General features: G+C 46.7%; 1 protein-coding gene across 2 annotated transcripts in view; it reads right to left on the bottom strand.

The window, feature by feature from the left end:
* The window catches only part of GNAO1 (G protein subunit alpha o1), a 140,614-nt gene that overhangs the window by 5,436 nt on the left and 111,864 nt on the right, over window positions 1-23,314 (bottom strand). The window contains exons 5-8 of one of the 2 annotated variants that reach the window (XM_002190150.7): window positions 20,338-20,466; window positions 19,500-19,629; window positions 11,245-11,398; window positions 1,065-7,351 (exon numbers count right to left, since the gene is read on the bottom strand). In XM_002190150.7, the coding sequence (XP_002190186.1) occupies window positions 7,164-7,351; window positions 11,245-11,398; window positions 19,500-19,629; window positions 20,338-20,466 (601 nt within the window). In that variant the 3' untranslated portion in view covers window positions 1,065-7,163. Of the gene's footprint in view, window positions 1-1,064; window positions 7,352-11,244; window positions 11,399-19,499; window positions 19,630-20,337; window positions 20,467-23,314 lie in introns of those variants that run through there. The other variant, XM_004174988.6, reaches the window with a different exon arrangement.

Genomic DNA, 23,314 nt, shown 5'->3' with positions numbered 1-23,314 from the left:
TTCAATTTGATCCTTATCTTGAAATAAAAAAAGGGCTTTATTCATAGGGAAAACAGAAGCTGCCACCAAAGGATGGTAGTTGTTGCAAAATTGCTGGGTCTTGAGATTTTCTTGGAGACTATCAGGATGGGCTTTTCCTTGTTCATCTCTGGTGTTGTCCTATACATTTATTATATTTAAATAAAGAAGTGATGGTGTTGGTGGAAGAGCAACTGAAATAAAGCTTCTACCCATGGAAATGAGAATTCCCATTCAGGCAGAATAACCCTGATGACTTGATGGTTCTGAACACCCAGGAAAAATCTGAGCAGGATGGTGTCCTGGAGAGAGTTCTAAAAATCCCCAGTATCAATATACAAAGCAAAATCCTTTCCCTCTCAGCCATTTGCTTTTCTCAAGGCTGGCCTGTAGTTGTGTCTGATTTGTAGGATGGGCCATGTGGGAATTCCTGTCTGAGGATGGGTCCAGCTGAAGCCACATCACTAGAAGTTGGTGAAGTCAATAGGAGCAATGGTTCATTTTCCTTTGCTGAGGTTTATAGAAATTTTCCCGTGGTTTCTTCAAGTTCCTTACTTCTGTATTATGCCACAAATAATGGAATAGTTTAAATATAAAAGAACAAACTGGCTCAAACATTGTTTTAAATGGAGGGAGGGATACTCCTTGTTTTGTGCTACTGCAAGGAGGAGAAAACACCATTTACTGAGTTGAACCAGCAGTGGGTCTTCTGATTTTGTGCTCACATGAAGAGACAGTGGAAAAGCAAGGCTTGTGACTTATGAAGGATTTGTAACTGTTGTGGTGGAGGAAACGGTGGGGCAGCATGGATGCTCTGCCCTGCTGCTGCCTCTGCTGAGCAAAGGAAAAAAAAATCTGGCCAAATACTTACATAAAATGAAGTATCTTTTGGTTATACCCTTTTCAAATCCTTTATTTCCAGGTGGATGAGGCTCTGGCAGACAGCTGGTGCTGTGTGTTGTGCAAGTGTTTGTGGAGCAGCCATAACGTTAAATAACAAGTTTGAGAAGCTGGACGCGCTCAAGGGAGGCACAATAAAACCACTCTCACACTAGAAAAGAGCTGGCACTTTATTAACATTTTGTAACTAATAAATACATTACCAACAGCCAATAAATTATTACAATAACTAATGCTCTATTAAACCAATGGACAGTCACTCTTCGTACAAAATTACAGTTAATACAGTTTGGGCCATCAAACATGCAGGAGAAATGATTCAGCGGAAACCAGCAAAAGGAAAACGGTGACGGCCTCCGGCGATCCTCTGGGAAATGTGCTGGGGAGCGGGAGCCCAGAGGCAGGGTGATGGTCACTCTTCCCTTGTCGAGCTGAAGTGGGAAAAAGGAGGTGGGGGAATAGGGCTGAGGAGCACAAATTAGGGACTGGGCTAATTAATAGGGCCATGGCTGGTGCTTAAACAATCCTATCTGCTTGCCCAGCATCACCAGGTTGGTCCAGCACTGGAAAAGCTGGTGAGACTCAGGCACTGCTGAAAATGGTTTTACCTGCCATGATCTCTTCTCACCAGCTGGAGCAGTGGCTTTAGCTCTGGAGCTGCTTGCCTGCACTACAGTCAGGACTGGGTCTTAATTTCCAAGACACTGGGTGGAAGAGGGCCTGAGGCAGTGAGCATCCAGCCCGCTCCCAGCCCCTCTACCTCTTCTCCTGGTCTGCCTACTGCACCCAGTGTCCATGAACAGAGCTGCCCTCCTGGGGAGAATGGGCTGCTTCTTGAATCCAGCTCCCTTTCCCTCTGCCTGCAGGATGCCAGCTGGAGGCTTTGGTCCTCCTCTCACTAGGGTATTGGTGCTTAAGGGCTGCACTTGCTTGTGTTTGCACACAAATAAAGATCTCACAGGCTGCTTTTTGGGGCGTGAGTGGTCCTGTGCAAAGTCCCTTCCCATAGCCACATTCTCAGTATAACTATATAGGTCACGTACCTATATCTGTCAGCATCAATTACCTTGTGTCAGTGCTGGAGCTCAGAAATGACTCGGTACCCCCAAGTCTCAGGGAGCCTCGGGGTCTGTTTGCCTGCTCTCTCCTGCAGGGAGGTGAGGCAAGACCGTGGTCTGCTATTTTGTGCCACTTGGACCACATCTCTGCTTTCTCATGGGTGTACTGGGGATGAAAGTTAGTGATGGGTCTGGGTGCCCAGGGTCATGCTCAGTAACACCCTTTCTACTGACCTTGTCATGTCCAATGTCAGATCACTAATGAGTGTTTTAGTTTCCTTGGAAAAGGTTGTGGAGTTTTTGGTGGTAAGCCTGAAGACAAACCATGGAAACACCCAAACACACTGGAACTAAGCTTCTCTAATTGACTTGACAGATGGTCAGCCTTCTTCCAGGAACTCAGCAACTCTCCCTGGCTCCAGGAGACTTTGTGACCACAAAAAGCTTGGGACATGTCACACAAACTAACAGTGCAGAGTTGGTCCCTTTCCCAGCACTGACTGCAAATCCCCCAGGGGCGATGTCTGCCTTGTTGAGCTGCACAGTGAGGCTGGGCACATGGGGACCTTCTGGCAAAAGGACATCTTCTATGTCACATCCTGACCTCTTGGAGACTGCACTCCTGGACCGAGAACAAGGTCTGTTCCCTTGCAGGCAAGCACTGGGCTCATGCCATGATGGATTAGACCCACCAGATATGTTTTAATATACATTAAAGACCGCCTCATTAATACTTTTAGTGTCCTGTGAAACAAAATCACATCGATAGAGGAGGCACGGCAGGCTCCTCCTGAGGCCGCTCTCCCCTCCATGGAGGGACAGGCTGGCCGGCCATCCAGGAAAGCTGGCTGAAGGCAAGAAGCTAATTCCGGTATGAAACTCCTGAGAGAGATGTAGCTGAAGTGTTTGTGGACAGGCAGTGGGAGTGTGACCATCCAGGCACGGTGGGAGGGCAGGGCAGGGCAGCGGGGACGCTCGGTGCCCGCAGACGGCAGGGCCAGATGGCCGCGCCGAGCGCTCCCGCTGTCCTGCCGCTCCGCCGGGCTCCTCCGGCCCTGTGAGAACCAGACCGTGTGCATCCTCTATATGCAAGATTGAAAACTGCCTTTGGCAGTCTGGCACTGTGCTTTAGTGTGTGCTTTCCCAGTGCATGGCTACTGCTCGTCCCCCCAACCAGCCCAGCTACTGCATCCTCCCAAGGAGCTCTGCAGCTCAGCCCGGCAGTGCTGCAAGGCTTTTCTTGTATGGGTTTCTCCGTTTCATTGAAATTGTTGTTTAAATAAAGAAGCTATTTGCATTTCTGTGGTCTCATGGCTCCACAACTGCCCCTCTCATTGACTATGGAGCAAGCCAACAGGGAGCTTCCTTCTTTCTTTTTGCTGCTGTCTGAAGCTCATCATGAGTTGCTAATGCTACTTTCAGTGCTGACATCCCTTGGATGCTTCTGCTGCTGGAACAGAGATCTGAGTTGTTAAAAACATTCCGCATCCCAAAAAGGATTTTATTTTTTTTTTTTTTTTTTTTTTTTTTGCAAATTCCCACAGTAGCTTTGAAGGACAGCAGGGTGTATACATAGCTGTTTCCATCTTGTGCTTTTAAAATCTATCCTTCATGCCCTGGTAGGATTTCTGATGCAGCTGTACCAGTTGCAACATCCCTGCTACGTGGAGACTGCAAATGAAACACGGCTCTTGCTCTCCAAGGATCTGGATTCAGAGCACGCCAATTGCAAAGCACAAGGGGTTGTTAAGAAAAGGCTTTTCAAAGCAGGAGATGTATTTCAAGGTACTTTTTGGGCAATTGCTGCAAGAATTGCTGGTGTTTAGAAAAAGCATGGGGCAGAAGATTGCCTGCACAAGGCACATCTGTCAGGAAGGGCTTTGGAGGGTGCAGAAGCCAGCACTGAGTAATGATCTGGCAGGAGCTCTGCAGACACAAATCTATACATGGCCATCAAGCAGGAGAAATAGCAGTGTTTAACACTGGAAACATTTCATCTTCCCAAGGCTGCTTCCAGCATTTGTCAGTGAATCCTCATGACACTCGTGTGAGGGAGGGAATGTCAGCAGCAGCAGCTGAGATGAAGCTTTAGACGCACAATATGCCAAAGAAAATGAAAGAAGAGGCTCTTTGTGGCAACATTTCCTCTGCTTTTTCTCCCTTTTCTCCCCATGGGCCACCAGCTGTTGATGGTCATCAATGTGCCAGGGACCTGCTGGAGCTGCAGAGGGGGTTTGGACCTCCCAGCTGGCAAAGCTGGGAATGGGTTACCTGAATCCAGCCTGGAGAGTGGCAAAAGCACATTGAGCCAGCTCAACTGCATTAGGCAGAGTTTGGAATTAATTTAAATTGTCTTTACCAAAATATTCCTGTGTGCTTTATGCTGGGAGCCCACAAAGCCTTGGTGTGGTGCTGCTTCCCCTGGGAACAGCTTCTGTTACTTATTTGCTTGGATAAAACATCATTTACAGCAAGGGGTGGGAACAGAACATCTCCAAAACTCCAGTGCTTCTGATCAAACTCTTCTTATAGAGCTTAATAAAAGACCTGCATTCCTGCCAGCACCAGCCATCATCACTCTGGGCCCAGTGGTTACCCAGGTTACGTACCAAATGTAACCAAAGTGTGTTTTTCTTGCCCTGGGCTTGGCACAACACCCACGTGGATGCTGGGTGTTACTGCTGGGGCTCAGACAGATGTGGGGAGGCTGTGGCATGAGGAGCAGAGAGGGGCTCCTGGTTTTGCTGGCCAGCTCTTTGCAGGAGCCGATGTCATTGGAGGCATTTTAAGGCTGAGATGGTGAAGAGAAAGGTGGGTGCTGGCTTGTGCCAGAGCAGGGGAGGCAGGGAGTTGTGTTATTGCTGTTAGTGCCCAGCAGAGCAGCAGTGGGTCCTTGCTGCACTATAGTAAATGCATCATTTAATGCTCTCTAGGGGTTACTGACAGTTACCAGCCATGCTGGGCTGTAGCTGGTTGGATGGGTGACAGACACCTCATTTCCCTCTGCTTGCCTCAGGGTGCTCACATCCCTTGCTGGGGGTTTGGCACAAATGTCCCACAAATACTTTCGTGGCAGAGCACAGCCCCTGATGGGGACTCTCCTCTGGCTCCCAGGTGCCCTTCTCTTCCCATCCTTCCTGCTGTCTCCATCTGCCTCATCTCCCTTCTGCAGCTTGTCTCCCAAAACATTTCCTAAGCCCCTCCCACTCTCCTCTCCCTCCTGTGCCACCCTATGTGCTCCTGTCACTGTCTCCTGAATGCTGACCTGGCCCTTTCCCTTTGGGCTGTGCTGCTCTGGGCTGCTCTCACACCATCTCTCCTCAATGGGCACAGTGAGAAGAGATATTGCCCCTCTCAACCACAGCCCTGAAGAGACTTCCTGAGACCTGGGAGCCACTCCTAGGTCAGGCTCCCAAGGAAGGACAGCTGAACTTCTGGCCAGCCTGCAAAGATTCATGTTTTTCAAGATAATTGACTTCTAAGGGAGGCAGAGAAGAGGCAGGGATCAACATTACCCACCTGCTCCCAGGTGAGGTGGGCCCTGAGTGGGACCTCAGAGGTGCTTGTCTCACCCAGACAACAAACAAGCTTTTGGGGTGGACTTCTAAGAAATCCCTCCATGTCCCCAGAGGTGACATTCCACCTCTCACATTCCCTTGTGCCTTTGACTCAGCAGTATCCAGAGTTCTTGGTGGTGGCCACAAGTACCTCAGCCCACCTGCATTTGTCCTCTCTGAGCTCCCAGATTTGCTGTGCTGGCTGCTACCCTCGCCCTTCCCACTCCTCTCCTCTGCCTTTCTTCCTTTCTTTCCTTACACTTTTCCTTCTTACTCCATCACTTGACTCAAATCAGCTCCCTGAGCTCTCCTTTGCCTCTGTTAACCATCCATCTCACTACTGGTAAAGAGATGCCCTGGCTTGGGACAGCAGCCCTGGAGCTCTCTCTGGGATGCCCAGGCAGGAGGTGACACAGGAAAGCCACTGGCTTGTGCTCAGCCCAGGAGGCTCAGGGCACAAGGCTGGGCTTCTCAAGGGGTTTAGATGCCCAAGGGGCAGTTAAGGACCATGAGGTTCTTGCACACTTTTCTGCTGCCCAAGCACAGGGAGGTTTCCCAAAGCACCTTTCCCCATCTCAGGCACTTGAAGATCAGACTCTGCCTACAAGAAGCCAGGGCTGAACATTTTTTGTGCTTCCCAGCATTTCAAGGCTGAAGTTTAAAAGTGATGCTGAGTGTTTGCAGGAGCATCAGCTCTGCTGAATCACTAAGGCTGGGAGGTGCTGTGGGAAAGGTCCCCAGGCTGGATTCCTTGTCAGGATGCCACTGAGTGTGGAGTGTCCATCAGGACACCATTCCCAGGGCATTTTCACTGCCTGCACTCCAGGGGTCCCAGCCCAGTGCCTCCATGGCCTCCATGGAAGTGCCTCAGAAATGGGTTACAGCAACCACTATACATTTTATCATTAATTTTGAAAAACTTGAGGTAAAACTGCTACCAGTAATGAATGCTTTTAGACAAGGCTTAGTAGGCTTTGTTACTGTGTCCCTGTTACTCAGACACCAGCAGAACTTGATATGGCTGTTTTACTTGTTCAAATAGCTGTCTGGAAAAAGGAGAATGTACAAATCCAAGCTATGGTGGCTGCATTCAACACCAAACCTCCAGCTTTGGGGTCAGAACTGGAGCTGTAAGTACCCTCAAAATGATCAGGTTATATTTAGCACTTGCCAAAGGACTAGTGTTTTTTAAAAAATGGAAATAACCAGGAGAATGAAAAATATCCCTTAATTTTCAAGGCAAAATAAAAGTTTTGGTTCCAAACTACACTGTTCCTGACCAGTATTTTAAGGCTTTGATTTTTTCTCTCTTTAAAACTGAAGTATTTTTGTCTTTTGGCAGTTGAAATGCACTTCGTGGGAAATGCGTTAGCTCCCTGCACAACACTGTGAATTAGAACGGAGGAGTAGAACGGGGCAGCAAGGGAATGAACCAAAAATGGACCAAAAGAAAAAAAAATGGTTCTGGGGAAAGCAGAACTTGCAGCAGAGTTTTCTGGGACAGCAGGAGGGAATTATGTATTTCATCCTTGTCATCTTCTGAGGAGGAAAAAACAAGGAAAGGGAGGACCTGTCCGCGGGAGCGGAGGATTCTCCAGGCGGGTGCCAGGAGAGGAGCGAGGAGGGAGCTTCAGTAGAGTCCACAGCCCCGCAGGTTGTTGGCGATGATGACATCCGTGACAGCGTCGAAGACGAACTGGATGTTGTTGGTGTCGGTGGCGCAGGTGATGTGAGTGTAGATCTCCTTGTTGGCCGACTTGTTCTTGCTCTCGTACTGAGTCTGGATGTACGCCACCGCCTCCGTGAAAGCGTTGGGGCCTGCAGGAGAGCCAGGGGAAAGGAAAAACAGTGGGTTAAAGCAACCCCATGGCCTGGAACGTCTGCAAACACCCCCTTGGGGGATGTGGGGAGCTTGTGTGGGGCTGCTGCAGCCCAGGTGCCCTCTCTCCTTCTCAGGGATGGGCACCGTTACCAGCCAGGATTGCTGCCAGGCAGGAGATGCTCCCTGACTGTCAGCTCAGCTGTATTTTTATTCTGGGTTGCTGTTTATAGAGATGAAATAGATGAGGGAGGTGAGTGTTAAACAGGCTATGATGGAAGAGACTCCACATCATGGTGACAAAAAAGAGAAAAAATGCAGTAAGTGCTTGACCTAGGGAATAAGCTTAGCTTTTTTCCGTTTTTTTTTTTTAATTAAAGCTTCAGTTTTTGACGGAAGAGTTAACATGAATTGAGGGCAGTATTGGTAGCTATGCACTCCTTTCCTTAAACCATTAAGAGAAAGGGACATGAAAAGATCCAACCTCTGTTACAGAGTAAAATGGGCTTTTCTCAAAAAAAAAAAAAAAAACAAAACCCAAAACCCAACAAAAAGACTGATAGACAATGTCCCTTTTTTTAGGAATTAGGATTGCAGTACTCTCTGCTACAGCCCGGACTAAAATCACACTGTGAGGAGTTTCTTGTTTTGATATATAGAGATATCTGCACCAAACCTGATTAAACCTCACATTTTGTGTTAAAAAAAAAGCTTAGAAAGAGTCATGCAAATGAGTAGATCCTTTCTCCTCTGTCCAGCTCTGACCCTGCTCACACACATGGCTCTTTTTGGGCACCTCCTTAAGGCTGATGAAGGCTCTGGCTGGCCTGGAGTGCAGCTCCCAGCACTTCCAGGCCTGTCTGACCCCCAGAAGACTCCAGAACAATAAAAATGATGCTGCTTTTGGGTCCCTTTCTCTCCATGATGCTTTACTGATGGGAAATGCTGTTATTTGCTAGCGAGAAGCTTACTGGGGCTGGAGGTGTGCTGTGGTGGAAGGCAGCTGCTCTGGGAAATCCCACTTGCACACACATGCACTGCTAGTGGATGGCACAAATTCATGAAGACCATAGGACTTGAGAATAAGTGTGACATAAGAGAAGCAAAGTTTTTTTCTGGGAGCAGATTTTTGCATGGAGAGCTGTGTAAAGAATCAGTTCCACATGCTGAGCACAACCAGGAGGTTATTTTATCAACAGGAAGTTGATAAACACATGAGGATTTAGATGCTTGATTCTGTCTAGGAGAGCAGGGAATCACTAATGCTAGCTTGGTTTAAATCAAGCTGTGGATTCTGCTGCTGCTTTACTAAGTATTGTGGATTAGTTAAAAGCATGGGTGAATTAAGGGGATGGAAATAGTGCTCCAGAAAACAGCAGGCAAATTTGTGGATGCAGTCTTCTAATAATTCCCTGTCAGCAGAACTAATGGACATTAGAAATCTCATTTCATTAAAAGCATTTTGTGGAACCTAGTTGTGATGTTGAAAGTCTGCTTGTTCAGTTTATAGGCTTTTATCAAATAATTCTTTTTAACTCCAGGGCAACATTCTAATAAAGTTGCTTTTTCATGAGGCCATGAGGGTTTCATCCTGTGGGCTGTGGCCAGCAAAGCAGGGGCAAGCAGACTGAAGTGTGTGCTTGGGTCTAAAGCCTGGGCTGAATGTTAGCACAGCTAACTCGTAACAGCATTGCTGAACACCTGGGGTCAGATAACTCCTTACCTCAGATCCCTGCTGGATCAGTAAAAGGACTTTCAGCTGGCATTGTGAGAACCCCCACCTTCCAGAAAAGCATCCTGAAGGAATTTAGAGCACCTTTGAGGGTCCTCTGAGACTTGGGGAAGATTGGTTTGGTTCACTTGTGGCTGAAGTGCTCCAGAAAGAGGAGCTCTGTTTAATCAGCCAAGAGCTAAGCTCCATGTGTATGAATGTCTGCCTCCCCCACTGAACTTCCCTCCTAGGCTGGGATAGCTTGGGAAGGAATATATAAAATGACATTCCTTCTTGTTCTAGTCTCTCTGACATCAGGGGTTCTGTGAGAATGTTATTTCAGACTGAGGTTTCTGGGAGACAGCAGTGAACATCTACAAAACCAGGGGCACAAAATGTGATCAGGAAGGAGAGAGAGGTGAAGGTTTGCTTCAGTGAGAAAAGGGAAGGGAAGAGGACATGACAGAAACCATCCAGTACAGACAAGCACTGCTATAAAGAGATGGTGATGAGCTGCTCTACAAGCCATGCAAAAGCAGCAATCTAATTTGCAACCAGGAAAATTTGGGGTAGGCATTATTGTGAGCTCAGCTGTAAAGCCTGAAATTTCCATGATTAGATCTTTTCTGACAAATATGTTGGGAATATGTTGGTTCTGTCTGGACCAAGCAGATGATGAGATGGCTGAAATGTGCTGGTAGTGACAAAACCCAAAATCTTCCCTGGAAAGGAAGCCTGCAGATGTTCTGAATTCAGCTGGAGTTGTTCAGCTCCATGGCCACAGACCATTTAGCCCAAAGCAGCAATGAGGGATCACTTTTGTCTATTCACAGTGAAAAATCAAGTGCTCAGAGATAAGAAGCTCTGGTTAATAATTTGTTGGCCTGCCCAGAACTGTGACACTCCTGGTGCTCCTGGTTCACAACTGTGTTTCCTGACAAAGAGATTGGCTTCTCTGTCTGTCAGCTTGATTCATCTGGATGTCTCTGGTGAGTTTAAATAATTCATGCTGATAAAAGTTTATTTTTGTGCCATCTCAGAATGGTAATGAGGGTTTGTGGAAGCTGGCGAGATGCAGAGGGAAGCAGGGGGTGCAGCTGCAGCCTTTGCATGGGTGATGCATTCCCATCATTAGCAGGTCAGATGCAGGCAGGCAGCAGGAGCAGGGGCTTCTTGCACACTGCCCATCCCAGAGCTCCTGCTCTCAACTCCACTAGGATCACCAAGGTCTCCTTCTCCCCAGCCAAGCTCAGGGCTCTCCTCTGTCTGCACTGTTGGTTAAGAGGTGTGGGAAGATCAAATATGAAACACCTTGTTTTCCACCTGCATTTAACTGGAAGCATTTTCATATCCAGATGCTTGATGTAGGCACACCTGCAAACAAAACTGGGGACTCCAACTGACGTGATGAAAATGTATTGCTTGAGCTGAAGCAGCCAAGCTGTGAGACCTCCTGTGTGCATACTGGAGGGCTGATCATGGAATCATAGAATGGTTTGGGTTGGAAAGGATCTTTAAAGATCATCTAATCTAACCCCCCTGCATTGGGCAGGAACATCTTCAACCAAGTCAGGTTGCTGAGAGCCCTATCAAACCGGGGCATGAATGTTTCCAGGATCATGATGATTCTACAGCCCTGCAGTGCCTGGAAGCGGAGAAAGTGGCCAGGAACTGCAGAGGGATTCTTGCTGTGGCCATAAGAGAACATGGTTGGGAATGAAAGAGCAAAGCTGTACTCAGCTGAGCACAGCCTGACAAACCCCGTGTGTTGGTCTCCTGTCATCCATTTATACTGGTTACACTCACTGCACCTTTCTGAGAGACCTGCAAGAAGGTTCATGATCCTGTGTGACACAGGGAACCAGTGCACATGGGTTTGGGGAGTGCACAGTGGCCCCACACCTGCAGATGCTGTCTTGGCATCAAACCCACGGTGAGGTGCAGATCACACACCCGAATCAGTGGTGGTGACCCACCCTGGTGGTGGTCAAGTCATCCTCCTGGACCATGGTGGGGATGATCCTCTGGCACACTGAAATAAAGCCTGTAGTGAAGCCAATGGGGGCTCTGGCTCTGCATCTTTAGCCTCATTGCCTGCGATACCCTACAGCATCAGCCTGGCTGGGGAGAGCTCTGTGGTGCCTTTGCTAAGCACTCCTGTACAGCCACATTTCTCATTACCTGTGTACTCAGGAAAGCAGATACTCAGTGGAGATTTCTTAATTTTCTCCTCAAATATGTCCTTCTTGTTTAGAAACAGGATGATAGATGTATCTGTGAACCATTTGTTGTTGCAGATGCTGTCAAAAAGCTTCAGAGATTCGTGCATGCGGTTCTGCAATAGAAAGGAAAGATCACATCAGGCCAAAGCCAGCAACCCAGGGATGTTCAACATGTAGGGAAATCTAAAATAACTAAATTAAGGAGGAAAGCAACAAAAAAGAAAATCTACAATATACATAATAAATTTATGTATACATACAGCTGAACATATACATACACAGATGCAATCCCTATTACATTTGACATACAATTAGTAACTTAAGGGCATTTAACAATACAGAGCTGTTTTGATTTTGCATAACATTAATTTACAGGATCCCAGCTCACAGAAATCATCATGCACCATGCATGGATGGAGAATTATTTTTGCCCTTTGATCAGATTTATGTGTTGGTGTAGCTCATGCAGATTTTCTAAAAAGTTTTCAATAATTTTTCTAAAATGTTTTTTCCACTTTCTCGAATGTGTGTGGCACACAACTGGTTACATTAACCAAGGACTGGTAGATCCTTGAATTAATCTAGAGTTGGAAGCAGACATCAAGGTGACATAATTTTGGAAATGACCTTGCCGTGACCTTTGACTAGTTTTGTTATTTTGTTTAGTGTTTTCTGTTGTTGTTGCACTTTTCATTTTTAAACTTTTTGGTTTTAGTTCTCTTGGAAGATGGCTCAACAGAAAGTGTCTCGCAGAGAGGAAAAAAGTGAAAAAGGAAGAGAAAATAGTGTAAAAAGGCAAAACGTAACAAAGAACATCTAAGAACAACCAGACTAGAAGTCAGGCAGCTACCACAGGTGTTAGCTCATGCCTCTAGAAGAAGATTAGCAGAAGAGCCATACATCCAAATGTACGCACAGCGTGAAGTCAGCTTTTTGGTTATAGGTCATGCAAAAAAAGAACACGGAAAAGGAGAGAGATAAGAGGAATGGAAAAACCAGACCAGTTAGAGAGTTGCAAAGTCTGCCACATGGGTTTATGGTGGTGGAAAGAGCTCACGGCAAAGTCTACCAAGTGTCATGTTCCCTGCTGCTTTCAACTCCCAATTTGGTTTTTCTTTTTTTTTTTTTTTTTTCTTGGTTCAAGAGAAGCTTCATACCTGCCAAATTTGGTTGGTCTCTCAAATGCTCATTTTTTGGCCTTTGTTTGGCTAGATAAGGTCAGACGGCCGAGGAAAAGCTGTGGAGGTGCCGAGGCTGGCGACGTTTGGCGCCGAGGCCGACGCCGGAGCGCGCACGGTCGCGTGGCCGTCTCTCAGCCGGGAGCCGGGTAGTGCAGAGAGCAGGCGCGGTGAGGATGAAGCACACCCAAGAGTCAGGGGGTTATCAAAGGCAAAGCATGGTACAGACCAGACCGGCTCCTCGGCTTTTCCAGCGGGATCTCCTTGGGACTCCCCAAACCCGCCAGTGCGCGTAAGAAACCAGTTACAGCCATCACCACAGAGACACTGGAGAGAACAGGGCTGCACGGCCCTGCACTGGAGGGTTTTTTGGGGGGGTCAGCATGTTCTGTTCCCCCCAGCCCTGGATTTGGGAATTGGAGTGGTACATGAGACAGCCAGGGGCCTTTACCCCTCTCCCACTCCATTTCACACCTGTACTGGCATAAAGTTGAGCTCAGCACCTCACTGATTAACACATTCTTTTTCATTGATATGCTTTAGTGTCTACTGAATGTTTTATATAGACAGAAGAAGCTCCATGGATGAAAGAAACATCTGATCCAGCCCAGAGTGAAACAGGACACGTGTGATTTGCTGTGCCCTCTCTTGAATAACCACACATTTCCCCACCGTTTATATCAACACACAAGGACGACGCCATCACATACAAACACAAAAATGCATTTTCTCACTGGGTCTCAGTTGCAACACGCTGCTTATCTGGATCATCCTGTGCCTGTGGGCTGTTTTTTGCTAGCCCATTTGGTACTGGCTGGTGTGGGAGCCCCTGAAGCAATGCTCCCCTTTGCTACTTGTGGTGCCAAAATTGTAACCACATAGAAACCTGGTGTACAAAGGTTTTGTGCAAGAAATCCTTGGATACCCAAAGCCTTTGGGAGGAGAGAATGAAGTGGAAGGTGGTCAGGGGAACAGAAAGCAAATACAATTAACCATTTTTTTAAGCAGGGTTCTTCATAGAACATTTTAAATGACATTTTTATCATCCTTGTTAATTTAAACTAAAAGTGTGGAGAAACCCATGAATGCTGCTTGTGGGCTAAGCCCACAGCTCATCTGCAGCAGCCATCAGCCACCTGGGCAGCCTCGTGCCACGGCTGCACACTGCACAGCCCTGGTGGAGAGCAGAAGGGTGGAACTGCTCTTCATGGCATGGGGAGCACCACAGGTGACGTCGAGTTTGTCTAAGAAACAGAAGCTGAGGACTTCTGAGCTGGGCTTCAAGGTTAGGTGAAGCCAACTCTTCAACAGTTGTACGACTGTGTAAGGATCCTACAGAAGTCCTCCTACTTCTCTTATCCAGTTTGATCAATTTGTATTAGTGCATGTTAGGAAATGAGACTGTTTTCCCAAGAAATAGTGACTATTAGTGTTCAGTGGTAACCAGAATATAGAATCACAGAATCATATAGACACAATACATCCCACTGCAACATGGGGGTTACACTAAATGACCTCTATTCTTTCCAGATTCCAGAAACAAGGTTCAAAGCTTCCTAAGGCTGTCTAATCTCTACATGTTGATTTTCTCTCCAGCTTTGTCAGTCAGACAAGTAAACATAATGAACTACTCTGCCCACTCATCCTTATTTATGTGGGAAATGTTTTGGTCTTAAAATCCACCTTTTCCTTCCCCACCACTAAAGAGAAGATGACATTATTCAAAAGCCTTGAATTGCTTTCTGTGTGTGGCAAAAGTGCAGAGCAATATTCTGGTGAGCAGGCACAGATGCTTCTGTTGTCATACCTGGATGCCATATGGGAACTGTTGTTGCCAGGAGGGCTTCTGGGAGCTCATGCATGGGCACAAGCTGTCCTGGTGCTGGCTAGCATCAGGACTCAGTATCTCCCTTTCCTTTCCCTTCCCAACTGTTACTAGTTCAATAGATGTTTGTAGAAGCCCTGCAACAGCTCAGGCAGACCTAGGTGCAGAGGCAAGTATGAGGAAGCAGTGTCTGGGTACCGTATGTGAAAGGACAGACTGCTGCTAAAGGAGGAGTGAGAAGTTAAATCCCCCCTATAATTCTCCTCCTCTCAGTAAATCCACAGTGGAAGACCAGTTTTGTCCCTTAGAACTTGGCTGGGGTCCCTTTCTGCTGTGATGGAGCAGATGTGACTGTTCTGCTAGGAGGCACTAAAGATTACGCTCCTCATACTTTTAGATGAAGTGACACAAATTATTTCACCTGCTTTTGGACCCATCATGCTGCTTTTTCTCACTTTATGTTGGGTTTCTTATCAAGGGAAGAGCTCTTCAGACATTAATTTCTTAATGTCACTTCCTATTTCAAAATTGGTATTTTAAATCCTTACACTGGCAAATATTTTGTACCCCTACAAGAAAAGTAGTCCCAACAACTGTGTTACACAGGAGTCACCACTCGCCCATGCATATTCAAAGTCCAGTTATCTTTTCCTGCACAGGACAAGAGACAGAATTGCTCATAGCTGAGTTCAGATGTCATTGCACAGCTGTCACCGATGTGAAGAGCAAACAGCTTTTCACTCAGCATGAGGGAGAAAGGATGCTGCGGTCAAGACTCTCTCCAGGCAGAAAAACACTTACAAAAACCATATTTTTTTACCAGAGCATGGGACGAGACCTGGTGTTTTTTTCAACACTCAGTTGATTCAATATTTTCTGTTTTCCTTGGTGATTAAGTGCTACCTGTCACGTGAACTGTAAGAACACTGATGGTTATCCTAAGAACAGCAACTCCACATTCGCCCTCTTGCTTTTATTTCCTAAGATGTCCAAGCCACTTTCGCTTGCTTTGTCACTCCTGAGGCAATTTCTGAGCACTGCAATTCCATTTCCCTTGCCCAATAAAAGCAGAGAGAGCATGCTAACCAGGTCATGCAGTGTGATACAAACCAACAGGCCAACACTAATGCACCAAGGGTTACCAGCACAGAGCCTTCACCCATCCCATCCTCAGCAACAGGGACACAAACAATACTTGCATGTCTTCCCTAGATATGGTTGACCTAAATATCTTAGCTTCAGAGGCAGCAATGTGCAGCATCAATATATCCTTCTCTTGCCATGACTCCTTTGAATTTGCAAGGTAAAAAACCAGAGGATAGTCTCAGTTCCCATGGCAGATTCCATTCCATTGCTGTTTTTTAAAAAAATCCATTAGGAATTCTATTTAGAAAGAACAATGGAAATCTACCTTTGTGAATCATCTTCTCTAGTTTTACTGAGTGATACAACTGTCCCTCTCTCTTCCCAGATTACAGAGCTGAGGCTTTTCCTTCTGTAACTTTAATTTATGAAACAAAAAGATCAGTCACAAATGAGACAAAACAGCCTTGTTATGCAAAAACATAATCCAGGGAGGTGTTCTGCCAGTTAAAGCAGGATGTTCCCACTGTGTGCAACTATGGCAGAGAGCCTGGCAGGTCCTTGTGAAGGACTTGGTAAAGACACAGGCAGGTTTAATATCTTGAGAGCAGTGCCCTGTGTGTTGGATGGGCTGGGCAGAGGGTACCATTTTGCCACATGAGCTCTGGCTTGGGCTGTGGCTGGCAGCAATGGGACTGATGAAGGCATTGCTTGAATCTCTCTCATGCCTTGTGCCACTCCCCTGGGAGCTGGGCACACTGGGACAGAGTTTAGATTTGCCAACAGCAGCATAAGGTGTTGGAAGCAACGGGAGAAGTTGGATTCAGCAGTACTGGGAGTGTCTGTGAAAAGTGTGATCTTTATGGGTGTATGGGACTAAAAATCACAGATGCAGAAAGTTTTCTTTATTTTCTTTATGTCTTTCTGATCTGGACATAGGAGAATACTTGCTTTCCTCGACTCCTGCTGTGTGGCTCTTTGTGACAGGGAATTAGAGAGAAAATACATCACTTATAAAAGACTGCCTGCCCTTAAGGAGCAGGGACAGCTTTAAACACAACAGTCTTGTTTTAGCTGCTGCTGGAGGATGGGTGCTTAGTCTTTTAAAACAAAGAGCACAATAACCCACAAAACAACTTTACAAGCATAGAGCTGTGTTTGAATTTTAAGGGCAGGGACAGGTCAGAAAGTGTTTCACCCAGTCTTGTTTAACCAGCTCTTTGGAAAGGATTCACAATAAATCTGTTTGTGAGCTTTTTTCAGTGACACAAGCTGACCCTACACATGTCCCACCTGGAGCTTTCCAAGGTGAGCCTGTCCCTGGTCCATGTGATGCTGACTGCATCTGAACTGCAGTTTTCCCTCCCCGAAGTGTGGTTTGACTTACGGAAGTGCAAAAAGCACCTGTGAAATCTTGCGCTTGTTGACAACTGGGTGCTGAGCACAGGAGGAAAAGTCATTCTCTACATGCACCCAGCTTTGGAAGGGGTTTTTTGGACTCTGGTATGCAGTTGGGTTCTTTCCCTCTCATGGTTCCATGCCAGCAATAAAAGCTCTCTGCAAGTCCTTTCATACTCATGGAGACATCTGTACAGCCCCCAAACCTTCAGTGGCTCAACACAGCTGCAAGTGCCTGGACTGTAGTAAGTGTCTCTAAAAAATGAAGCTGGAGGAGCAGCATCCAGCTCACTTTCTCAGCTGCCTCCTCTTTGTGTTTTCCAAGTGAGAAGCAATAAAAGCTGATTGACGTCATTAAAGCCGGCAGATGTGACGGATGCAGACAGCAAATCAGCTGACTGAGGAGATGCTGGTTTACTGCTGGGTTTTTGGGGAGGCACCACATTACCAAGGAGGGGGCAAAACGCTTGGGGGTTCACCTAGGAGGGGCCAGGGCCTGTGGGTGCCACGTTTTCCACCTGCCATTTGTGATGGGGATATAACAGGGCAAGCAAGATCCAACACCACTGTTTTCTCCTGAGTGCATTGGCCTTGCTCAGGGCTGTTTATCTGGGTTAGGCAGGGGCGTCCTGCCATGGTGCTGGCGATGCCGAATGCTTTCCCCGTTTACGCCGAATGTGTAAATGAGCAGCAGCTGCCTCTGCCCTCCTGTTGCTCAGCATCCCCCAAAATGTGTTGTGAACAGGGACTGAAATAGCAAGCAAATGTCAGTGCTGTGCCAGAGTTGCACCAGGCTGCTCTCCTGCTGCAAAGGGAAAGGTGGAGATGCTTAAATCCCAGTTTCTGCAGCACGGCACTTCAGCGGGGAGGCTGAGCTGGCTCCAGGGTGGTGCTGGGTGAGGAACAATCACTGGCAGAGCTCTCCCCAGGAGAGATGCTCTAACCTCCAGTTCAGAGGAGCAGAGTAAAGGCTGACATTTAAAAAATGGCATTGGCATTCAGACCATTCCATTTTGTGCTCCATGGCTTTGAATCACAGGCTCTGATTTGTGTAGATGGGCACCCAAAGGTGACCCGTATTAAAAGCTGGCTTTGGCTTCACAATTTGGATGTCACAATCCAAGTTATACCTACAGAGCACCTTGCTCTCCACTCATATCACAGCTTTGCTCCCTGTTCCTGGACCTTCCCTCCCCCTCTGTGCTCTTCTGTGTCTCCTGTCTGATTTTGCTGCCCAGCTGCAGAGCTCTATAGGGTTGAGCTAATGGATGTTTTTTTCAAATCACATCAGGAGATTTTGGTTCCTTCCCAGTAAATCCTACAGGGCTGAGCATCCTGATAAGGGCCCGGGTCAGAGGGAGGAGACAACTGGGGATTATAAATAAGTGGACATGACAGCATGTAGAGTGTCTCAGTCTGGAGGGAGACACAGTCATGATCACAGAATCACAAGGACCATCCACTCCAGCTTCTGGTCCTGCGCAGAACAACCCCAAGAGTCACATCATGTGCCTGAAAGCATTGTCAAAATGCTTCTTGAACTCTGTCAGGCTTGGTGCTATGACCACTTCCCTGGTAAGCCTGTTCCAGTGCCTGATCACACTCTGGGTGAAGAATCTTTTCCTGATTTCCAGCCTAAACTTCTCTTTGACACTGCTTCATGCTGTTACCAGTCCTGTGACTGGTAGTGTTAATATCACCCAGAATTCTGGCATCCATATGATTCAAACAACCAGGTGATTTCATCAAAGAGTTTGCTAGAGCTCATAAACCTGGTAAACCTCATAAACCTCATAAACCACAGTCCCCCTAGTCTTTTTGGGACAAGACAAATATCACCTAACAGCAGTATCTCCCTCAATTCCATTCCCATCCACAGCTTTCTGCAAGCCTGACAACTTTACCAGCAGGAGAATAAAAATCCTCAGAGAGACAGAGCTGGCAGGAGTGAGCACTCCATGCTGTTGCTGCAGATTGGGCACCGATGAAATCATTACTGAGTCTGAGTATGGCCTCCGATTCCTTTTCATTAGACAAATGTAACTGGGTGTCCACAGCAGTTGTCATTAGTCCCAAAAACATGCATCCCTGTCATACTGAATGAATGGTCAGCATACAGTAATGACTGCATCCTTTTTTGTATATTCAGTTCGCTTGTATTAATTGCACTCTAATACCAGGGAGCACACAGGTCCTCACCAGCTTTATTTCCAGATGGTATTTTGAGCCTAATGTCACAGTGGGAAGTCATAAAATCTCTCCTAAAGCAAATTACTTGAGGACTCAAACAGTTCCATCCTCACTAAGGAAAACGAATTTCTGTAGCCTAAAGAAATAGGTTATCATCCTGGGCTGAGCCCCAGGCGTGCACTGCTGTCCTGCCTCTGCACCACGGGCTGACTGCTTCCCTGTTTTAAAGCCCACCCAGCTGTATCCTCTTGCTGGTTATAGGTTCCTGTAATGCATTTTGAAAACACAGCCTGGCTAGAAAGGAGAATCAAACACTATGCCTTTACCAGTGTAAGGAAGCATTACCTGGGTATGCAGACTTCGTATCAAAGAACGTGAAGGAGGAGAGATCTCCCCAGGATTTCAGAGCCAAGGGGGACCGATGGACAAAAGCACATTACTGTGGCACCCCAGGGAGCATTCAGTGACCTCTGAGGAGTTGCTGGCTATGCAGTATCCCATACAGAGGTGCTGGGGCCTCCAAGACCCAGTTAGACTCACCGTGGTTTCGTCTTCATGGAGCACCTGGTCGTAGCCACTCAGCGCGACACAGAAGATGATCGCTGTGACATCCTCAAAGCAGTGAATCCACTTCTTGCGCTCTGACCGCTGGCCCCCGACATCGAAGAGCCTGCAGCACAGGGGAGCACTGTCACCACCCACTCCTCCCTAGCTACCAGGGGATTTGAGCATTCTGAGCATTCTCTGACCACATGGGTCCTGGGAGGCTCCAAACACAAAGCAATGGGTCTTTCACTGCTAGCTCGGTCTTCTCCTCCAGAGCCTGCAGCTGAGGAGAGCAGGAGGAGCAGTTACGGACAGGGATGTGGGGATCTGTGGGAGAGCCTTAGCAGCGTGCTGGGTCCCAAAGGGTCAGTAGAGGTGGAAACCACACACTCTTAACTTTTATATACTCTAAATACTGTCTGTGTGTGGCTTTCTGTCGTTGTGCCCTCTTCTCTCTACTGGATGGCATCATGAGGGTCAATGTATTGTGTTAATTACATGTCACTGACCCACTTAAGAGAAAAAATCTGGCCAAATATTTTTACATTTATGAGGTTTGATCAGATTTGGGGTTCAATCTTATATTATACATTCCAACAAAGAGGTGTTTGGGTTAGAAGAAGCTGCCATGAGCTTGTGTCTTACAGGCAGTGACTTTCAAGACAGGATTGCCAAACTTTTCATTTTGTTGACCCTCCAAAATGCCGTGTCTTCTGCAGTGAGAGCTGTCCATGCATTGACCAGCAATTTAACAACTTCTCCTTTAGGAACTATGGGGAAACCCTATGATAAATAGTTGATCTGAAAATTTACTGTTCAGTTTTAGACTAACCTGAAGTGGAGGTTTTTGAATGTGAAATGGGTTTCTACGATGCCAGTTGTTTTGACCCTGGTTCGGAGGATATCCTGCTCCGTGGGCTGGTAGTCTGCAGCTCCAATTCGATCTAAGCTGTCTAGGTAGCTGAGAGAAGAAGGGAAAAGAAACAGAAAATAGCTAAGAATAAGACACACATTAATCTTTGTCAATCTCAGATGAATCCTTCAGCTTCCTATTAATCTTTTTCAATCTCATTTTTCATGGCTGAATGTATTGTAGCTAAAGGAAAAAAAAATCCTATTCTGGGGGAAAACAAACCTCAACACTAAGCATAAAATCTGATAGGGAACTGAAAGCAGGAAATTAAGCATGGTGTGTTGTGAGTCCAGCCTGCAATCTGTGAAAATACACAGTTTTAATATTAACTTGCTATTTTTATTCCCTGAGGAACAAGGGTCCAAATCAGTCCATTGTGCTGGATTCTGTACACAAAACCTTCTTCTGGCAGGGTTTATTCAGATAAGAGGCTGCAGCATACAGGTCTTGCTCCCAGAACACACAGGTCGAGTCCCATTTGGACATGGCTCTGTGTGCTGGGAAGGGAGGGAGGGACATGCCATGCCTTGCTTTTAGTCAGCTCAAGTGAAGGGAGATGAATCTGCACAGGTGAGTCACTGCTTCAGTTTGAAATCCAGCATAGGGCTGGGGCTGCACGAGATGCAGCTCTTGGAAGGAATCCAGGACTCCACTTAGATGGTAATAATCTGTGAGTACAAACTGGGGCTTTGGGCGAAGAGAGCAGAGATTTAGCTTTCTAAAATTCTTGGACAGTTTAAAACATGTAACTTTATTCTGCTTTATGCTTAAAATCTCTGAAGACAGGCAATGCCCCCCTAGGCTGAAACTTGGGGTAGGAAGTCCTGTCTTTTGGCATGAAATGTTTATATAGAGCAACTCAACATCTTTGCGCATATGACCACAGTCCAGTTTTCCATCCACATTCAAGACAATTTAAAAAACAATTTATAAAGAAAAGAGGAATTTGAATTACCATTTAATATGAAGTATAGACACAGACTCGCATCACACAGCACAGTCTTTCTCACCACCATTAAGCCTGCACACAGACACTCCAGTTTCTCTTAAAAGAGGCTTGATGTGCATTACAGGGCATAAATGTCCACCTCTGGCCCCAGGAGCATCAATCAAATGCTCTGAGATGCTTTCAGTATATTGTGAATATAATAGAGCACGTCTATGCATGAGCAGTGATCTTTTCCTTTGATCCCCATGCCTGGATATCACCCAGAGAGGCAGTGGGGCAGGAGGTGACCTGCTGGTGGCAGGACAGGAGGGTACCTGTTCAGGTACCAGAAGATGGCAGTTTTGCCCAATGCAACAGGCAGAGAATAAAAAAGAGTAAGAGGAGCTGCACAGTTGCAGAGAAGGAAAAGACTTTGTTGTCTCAGGTAAGAGTTTGCTGGTGAGTGTGAGATGGTATGAGCTGGAACCATTCACTCAAGATAGCCATGATGTCTATGCTCGACTTTCAGTTTAGCTAAATGCAATTTTTTTAAAACCAGAACATGGATTTAGTCCTGATGAGTAACCAAACAAACCCCCCTCATTTGCCTTGCCATAGCACATCCCATTTGGCCTGAACTTGGCCTGACCTGCTGCTGGAGATGATATCCCTGCTGCATCCAAACCAGGAATGACTTTCCATTTGTGTCCTGGAGGGAGTGCACTGAGCCAGGGCTCTGGAACAGGACACCTGGAGAGCTGGGGCTCTCAAACCCAACAAAACTCCCTGCCACTGTCTCTCACACCTACCCCACAAGCCTGGAACAACAAACAGGCTGCCAAACTCTACACTAAGGTCGAATACAAACCTCACCCTGCTCGTATCATGTATTTTCCCTACCCATCATATTTATAATTTATTTTTGCTAAACAATTGCAAGAATCACATCACCCAGAGGAAAGCATATAAGCTAAGCAGACTTAGCCTATTTTTGTTGTGCCCTTTTCCAGGCATTTAAAGGCATTGTGGTTTTGTGACAGATGCTCCTTTAATAACCCTGTGATGGGCACTGGATGGATGAATGGGGCTCCATTTGAAATCAGATCCTCGGCTGTGACAGCTGAAGCCACGATCACTCATCTATTCACAACTGGTGTCAACTGCTGTTATTTAAGAGACAGCTGCATCTCTTCTCAGGGCCCTGCAGACCGAGGCAGCTCTGCAGTGCTGGTATTCAGAGACTCAGGCTCTCCTCTGTCCTTAGGAACTTCAAGGTGATATTAAAAAGCTGAGGTGTAAGAGGGGGGATTTTCTTTTCCTCTTGCAGCTCTTAGCAGTATCCTGAAGTCCTTTATCACTTCTTCCATCTTAATTTTCTGCATTTTCTGATGACCCAACTCTCTTTAATTTAATGTTCTCCATTAATTATTCTTGCTTTTGAGATCCTCCTTTTATGCTGGGAGTGCAGCAAATGAAATTTACATCAAACTGGCCAAAGGACTCAAGTGATGGAGAAGCTCTTTACTGTAATTGTTGCTTTCAACCTGCCATGATTTGCTGGTGAATGGCAGCATCACCTAAACTCTGGGCTGTGTGCTGGGATTTCAGGGTATTCTCACTCACACTAGAGCATGCCTGGTTCATGGCTCTTCCATACAGCATTCCCCTTGGATGCCTGACAGCAAGTCAGCTCCAGATTTGATTTGGTCCTGCATTCAGCCTGGCTCTGAGGCTTGGAAAGCCTTGCCTCCCTTCCCTTGTGATGCAGCCTTGTGTCTGGCTCCAGATGAGTTTTCTGGGAATCAGGAGTTTAGGGAAGCTGGTGCAGCCTTCCAGGCTCTCAAGAGGGCAAGATGACAGTGATAGAGAGACAGGAGAGCCAAGCAGCATCCATCCCATCTACCGTCCCCTACCTGACAACATCCAGTTTGTGGTCCCAGTGGGATATCTCCATAGGAACCTTGGCTG

The sequence above is a fragment of the Taeniopygia guttata genome, chromosome 11 (assembly GCF_048771995.1).
Source record: "Taeniopygia guttata chromosome 11, bTaeGut7.mat, whole genome shotgun sequence".
Lineage (NCBI taxonomy): Eukaryota > Metazoa > Chordata > Aves > Passeriformes > Estrildidae > Taeniopygia > Taeniopygia guttata.
The sequence above is the reverse complement of the archived record's forward strand: the minus strand, read 5'-3'. Positions and strand labels throughout refer to the sequence as shown.